The following is a 6,121-nucleotide window of genomic DNA, read 5'->3' as shown; positions in this document are numbered from 1 at the left end:
CCCCTGCCCCTGCCCCTGCCCCTGCCCCTGCCCCAGGCCTCCCCCTGAGGCCTCCCCGCCTGGCCGGGTGGGGTCGCGTCTGTCCCGGGTCCACGCGCCGCCATTGGCCCTGCCCGACCACTCGGCCCCGCCTCTCCCTCCGCGATTGGCCGGCGCGCGTGGCCCCGCCCCGTTTTCCTGGAAAGTTCTTGGAAATCTGTCAAAGGTGTTTCTTTTTAAGCCCCGCCGCCCTGCCGCGAGGCCCCCGCGCGCGCCCCGGCCCCGCCGCGCCGCCTGCGATTCTAGGAAGACGCGGCTTCCGGGAAGGACCCGGACACCGCCGACAAAAGATTAGGCGGCGCCCCGCCCCGGCCCGCCCCGCCGGGGGCCCGCCCCCCGCGCCCTCCCGGGCCGCCCGGCCGCCGCCCCGCAGTGCGCGCCCGCCGCCCGCCCGAGCCCGCCGCCCGCGCCCCCGCGCCCTCCAGCCGCGTCGCCCGCCGAGCCGCGCTCCGGAGCCGCTGCCGCCGGGACATGGTCCTGTGCATTCGGGGGTAAGCGCGGCTCCCCGCCCCCGCCCAGCCTGCCCCGGGCGCCCGGCGGCCTTGGCCTCGTGCTCGCTCCCGGGGTTGGGAGGACTTGGCCGCGCGGAGGTGGCGAGCTGGAAGGGCCCCGGGAGTGCGGGGCTCCGTGGGGCTGTGGCCACCCCGCCCCCCGTCTGCTCACTCTAGGGGTGGGGAAACCGGGGACCCGGCCGGCGAAGGCACGGACACAGCGCGGGCTTAGCTTGGGTTCTGGTCGGCGCAGCTGGGCGCCGACGGCGGGGCGTCCTCCGAGACCGGCTCACCAGCCCAGACCCCCTTCTGGGGCCGGCGTTTGGGGAGACACCCGCAGTGTCCTGGGCAATGCCTCGACCCCAGCAGGCGCCGCCTCCCAGCCTAATGTGCCCTTGGGCTGGCCCCTGCCCCCCTCTGTCCGGTGTTCGCTCTCCTGCCCTGAGTTAGGCCCTTCGGGCTGGCCTGACCTCACCCCTCCTCTCATCCCAGCCTGGAATTCAGGGGGAGAAGGACCTTGGCTCCTGCCTCCCATCTCCAAGTTTCCCAAAGACCTGGAGAGCTGGGGCTGATAAGCCAGTCAGCTGAGCACTCCTGGCACTATCGGCCTGGGCCCTGAGCCTCCGTGTCACCTTCAACTAACAGGCACATACTCTCCAGACTGTTCTGACAGTGGGTCTCGAGGCTCCAGGTTAGATGGGGAGAAGGTGTGAGTGGGTGCCCCGTTCCCAGGGAGAGCCAGGTGGTCCTGCAGCTCCCGTGAACAGAACTGGTAGGGTGCCAAGAGAGGGGGCTGGGAAGTGGACCAAAGTTGATGTGCCCCTTGCTCCCAGCATCCCTCCGTCCAGGAGCTGCTGGGAAGACCACGCTTCTCCCGCGTTGTCTTCAGCACCTCTTTCCTCCTCTCTGACTTCTGACCACTTCCTCCCCCCACTGCCTTCTTCCTCAGGAGCTCCCCCGTTCTGGGACCCCACAACCTCCCACTTTGCCCCAGCTGAGGACCCTCTTGGAACCTCAGGGCCAATGTTGGGTTTTTAACAGACCACACCTACGCAGCTACAGGCCAGCTGGGGGCAGACGCAGCGGTTCCCACCTGCATGTTTGAACTGTCAGCTTTGCTGGGGGATCCCCCCACCCAGGGCTGAGTTCACCCCTCTGGTGTGTGTCCTCAGGTGGAACTCCCAGGCCATGCTCCATGGCACATGAACACAAGCTCAGGCCACCCACACCTGGAATACACCAGCTACCACTGTGACAAGATATAACCGTGGACACCCCTGTCCAGCACACACAGTCCCTGACCTGGACCTTGGAGGACTAACACAGCCAGGCACACCCACACAGACACCCCACCTGCCCCGCAGTGCACACATCCCCACGCAGGACCCATGCGTAGGCCCTGCCAGCCAGCCGCCTGCCATGTTCCTGGCTAAGGCCTGGACCCCATGGGCGGGCCACCAGCTGCTTCCTCAGAACTCGGACTCTGACTTCCTGAGTAGGATTCCAGAGCTTCCACAGTATAGCCAGGGCGGGTGTGGGAAGGTACTGGCTGCAGTGTGCCAGAGTCACATGGCCCCTTCTTGTGAGTGGCTGTGGGGCCCTGCCTTGTTAGAACACTCTAAAGTTCACCTGTAATCTACCTGTCAAATCCCAGTCCTCTGCCTGGCCTTTGTGACTCCTGCCCACCTCGCCTTGCCTCCCAGCCAAAACCTGGCACCGTTGCCTGCTTCCAGGGCTTTGTCCATATCGTCACCTCTGCCTGGCGTGCCCTTCCCCTGCTCCTTCCTTTGTCCTGGCAGTCTCAGCTTAGGAACAGGCAGACCCTGGCTCCCCCGTGACTTCCTGTGCTTTTATGACTCGGGGTTAAAATAACCCTCAGACAGTCTGGTTATCCTTGAGGGCAGCGCCCATGGTTTTATGATCTGTCATGAGGCCTGGGGGTATAGTTTGTGAGGAGTGAGGAACAGCGGTCCCTTCCTCGGGAAGCAGGCCCCACCAGCCCCCTTCCCTACTCCCAGGAGCTCCGTGTGGGTCTCCCCTAGACTGGGGCTGGCTCACCTCCCCCAGCCTGGGCAGCTGAGGGTATATTACCAGACCCCTCAGTGTCTGGCAGGGAAACAGGTCTGGTGAGGAGCAGGGTTTGCACAAGGTCGTGGGGCCTGGTATGGCAAAGCTGGCTTCCCAGAGGGGAGTCTGGAATATGGGGTAAGAACCCTGCTCTTTGATGGAAGCTCATCGTTTTGGGGAAAGGGAGACTGGCCAGTGGCTTCAGAGGCTACCATCCACCTTGGACCTCTCCTCTGGGAGAAGCAGAAGCCAGGGTGAGAGTCTGACCTGTGCAGGTAGCCCCCAAGCCCTGGCCAGGTGCAGCTCCTGCGCCTCCTTGGGGGAGGCAGGTTATGGCTTCAGACCTCCTGCCGTAGCCTTAGGGCCTCTCTGAGGACCCAGGCTGGCCAGGCCAGCACCAGGACCTCAGCCAGGAGGGCACACCGGCTCCTGTCAGTATGTCAGGGACACTGATGGGCCAGGAACTAGAAATGCCTGCAGGGAATTATCTGTTTTTGGAGAGAGAGACTCCATTTTGGAGGTTGGAAAAGAACCTTTCAAAAGAGGAGCTGCACTGTGGGTGAAGTGATAAGGGAGCTTTGTGGTGATAAGTGTGTGAGATGAGTGCTGGGCACCTTGAGTCCAAGGGTGGGCAGAGGAGAAACGGGGATTCACAGTGAGAACGACTGGCCAGAGGTCAGGCAAGCCAGTCTAGGGCACAGGGCATCTCGAGAAACGGGGAGAGCATTGGCCTCCCCTCACTGTCCATTCCCCCACCTCCAGGCCTTGTCCTTTGCTGACTGTGGAGTGGACCGGGCAGCAGCCCTTACGGGCCCGGACCTTGGAGCTGCCTGAGCCAGCCATGCAGCCCTTGCCTGCCGGGGCCTTCTTGGAAGAGGTAGCAGAGGAGACACCCGCCCAGCCTGAGAGTGAGCAGTCCAAGGTGCTGGACCCCGAGGAGGACCTGCTGTGCATTGCCAAGACCTTTTCCTACCTCCGGGAGTCTGGTGAGTGAGAGGAGGGGAGGCAGGCCCTGTCCTGGGCAGTGGGAAGGATGTGGCAGGGCCTTGTCCAAGGGAGTCTCTGGAGAAGCCTGGTTCTGCCCAGTTAAGTCTGATTGTGGAGGCCTGGCCCATCCCAAGAGTCAGATGGCGGAGGTACGGGCCTCCCAGGGAAGTGAGCAGGGAGGGTCTGCCCTGGGTTGGAGCCTCTGGCTCCTTTCCACTGTGACCAGCTTCTCGGCCTCCTCTGCACCCATCTAGGCTGGTATTGGGGTTCCATCACGGCCAGCGAGGCCCGGCAACACCTGCAGAAGATGCCAGAGGGCACGTTCCTCGTGCGGGACAGCACCCATCCCAGCTACCTGTTCACACTGTCGGTCAAGACCACCCGCGGCCCCACCAACGTGCGCATCGAGTATGCCGACTCCAGCTTCCGCCTGGACTCCAACTGCCTGTCCAGGCCGCGCATCCTGGCCTTCCCAGACGTGGTCAGCCTGGTGCAGCACTACGTGGCCTCCTGTGCTGCCGACACCCGTGGCGACAGCCTCGACCCCACCCCGGCCCCGGCCCTGCCTGCCCCGAAGGAGGACGTGCCCGGTGACCCAGCGCTGCCGGGCCCTATGGCTACTGCCGTGCACCTAAAACTGGTACAGCCGTTTGTGCGCCGAAGCAGCGCCCGCAGCCTGCAGCACCTGTGCCGCCTGGTCATCAACCGGCTGGTGGCCGATGTGGACTGCCTCCCGCTGCCCCGGCGCATGGCTGACTACCTCCGGCAGTACCCCTTCCGACTCTGACTCGGCCAGGTGCCCTGGCCAGCCGCACCCAGCCACTCCCAGCAGAGGACACCAGCCCCAGCCGGACTCGGGCTCCCACTTTCCCTCCTCCAGTCCTCCCGGGCCTTCGTGCTTTGGCAGCTGGACCTAGAAGAGCCAGCAGGCAGGGTGGAGGTGGGGGAGGTACCAACTTGGAGGTCAGCTCCCCCAGCCCCCCTGTGGCTCCAGGGTGGTGAGCCACATTTCAGGGGCAAGGGAGACGGGCAGGACCTTGTCTCACCCCGTGGGCTGGGCCCAGGCCCCCGCTCAGCAGCCTGCTGCTGTCCCCTGCACTGTGTAGACGTTCCCAGCCGTGATTCCTTCTGCAGGTGGGGCAGGCCCCCTCCCTCCAGCCAGCCTCTGTCCCTGGGAGGATGGCAGCCAGAAGAACTGAGGTTGACGGTGACGGTCCCCCTGGGAGTGTTGGGGGGGGTGGCAGGCCAGCCTGGCAGCCTGCGCACTTATAGAATATTTATTTATTTATTTTCCCTGGGGTTGGTCTCAGGGGCAAGCTGACCGCCCCCCCGCCCCGAGCCCTGGGCGGCCTGGAGTCCCCAGCTCCACCTCGGCCCCTCTGCTTCCTCTGCGCAGAGAGCCCCATCCTAAGACATTTGCTGGACCCTAGCCAGTCCTGGCCGTCCTGGTGCCGATCTACCCACGAGCCTCAGCCTTCACCTGTGAACGTGTCCCCCTCTTCCTTTGCCCCTGCCTGTCTTGGGAGGGTGGACAAATGGATGTCAAAAATGGAGCAAAGCTTCAGCGCCTGGCAGCGCCCGCCACTCGCCCGCTCGCAGGGCAGAGCCGTTTGCACAGAGCTGGTCTCGCCAGGGTGCAGCCCCTGCGAGGGCACGTGTGCTAGTTGGAGGGCTGCCACTCGGGCTCTGCTGGCTCTGCTTCCTGCCCTTCCCCGGGACCCTGGGAAGGCACCTGCATGTGAGAGAAGTACACATCTGAGAAGATTTTATAAAATAATTATTTTAATAAATAACCCAGTTTGATAGTCCTTTTCTTCCACTAGTTTTTTGTAATGACAATAAAATTGTACCTTTCATTTATGGAGTCCTCAGGGGGCCCATGGTGAGTTCTCTCTACAGTTTATCCCCTTTGAGCTGGTCCTTTTTTCCCATTTTATAGATGGGCCTCCAGAGACCCAGAGACCTTAGGTGGTGAGCAGGCCCTACCTGAAGAGTGGGAGAGACAGGAAGCAGCCTTTTCCTGATTTCCCCTCATGCCCTTAAGAATGGGAGACAGGAAGTGAAGGCCTGCAGGGTCACTGCCCAGGCCACTGTGGGTGGGGAGTGATGGCAGAGGAGGACCAGACCAGAGAAGTGTGTCAACAGGGGATGCCTTTTCAAGGTTGAAAGCGAAGAATACTGTGGGGTGCTGTGGACCACGCCTGGGAGCAGCAGCTTTTCTGATGAGGCAGCCAGTCATTCCAGGGTAAAGGTATGGTAGTGCAAAGGCACTGGGGCATGACTGGGAGGTTTACCTTCTGACCCGAGGGGGCTTGGGGAGGGCTTGTTCTGTGAGGGAGGCAGGGAAGTTGAGTCAGGGGTACTGCCAGTGAGAGGGCAGGGTCTAACCTGGGCTGGGGCCGCCATGGTTAGGGCACCCCTCTCTCAGGGCCTTGCACCCCGAAAGTAGGTGGAAGAGCAGTTAAAATATAAATACCCAATGTAAATACCCTCTTCTCTGGAGGTTTGATTTGGAATACTTCAGCTACTGGAGCCCC

The 6,121-nt window shown here is 62.9% G+C and overlaps 1 protein-coding gene across 1 annotated transcript; it reads left to right on the top strand.

Moving 5' to 3' along the window:
* The first annotated feature begins 332 nt into the window (after positions 1-332).
* On the top strand, positions 333-5,392 carry CISH (cytokine inducible SH2 containing protein). Its single transcript, XM_058288615.2, has 3 exons — positions 333-530; positions 3,360-3,583; positions 3,839-5,392. The coding sequence occupies exons 1-3, from the start codon at positions 511-513 to the stop codon at positions 4,369-4,371; spliced, it is 777 nt and encodes a 258-aa protein (XP_058144598.1). The 5' UTR covers positions 333-510; the 3' UTR covers positions 4,372-5,392.
* The last annotated feature ends 729 nt before the right edge of the window (positions 5,393-6,121 follow it).

This window comes from Dasypus novemcinctus, chromosome 26 (assembly GCF_030445035.2).
Source record: "Dasypus novemcinctus isolate mDasNov1 chromosome 26, mDasNov1.1.hap2, whole genome shotgun sequence".
Classification (NCBI taxonomy): domain Eukaryota; kingdom Metazoa; phylum Chordata; class Mammalia; order Cingulata; family Dasypodidae; genus Dasypus; species Dasypus novemcinctus.
The sequence above is the reverse complement of the archived record's forward strand: the minus strand, read 5'-3'. Positions and strand labels throughout refer to the sequence as shown.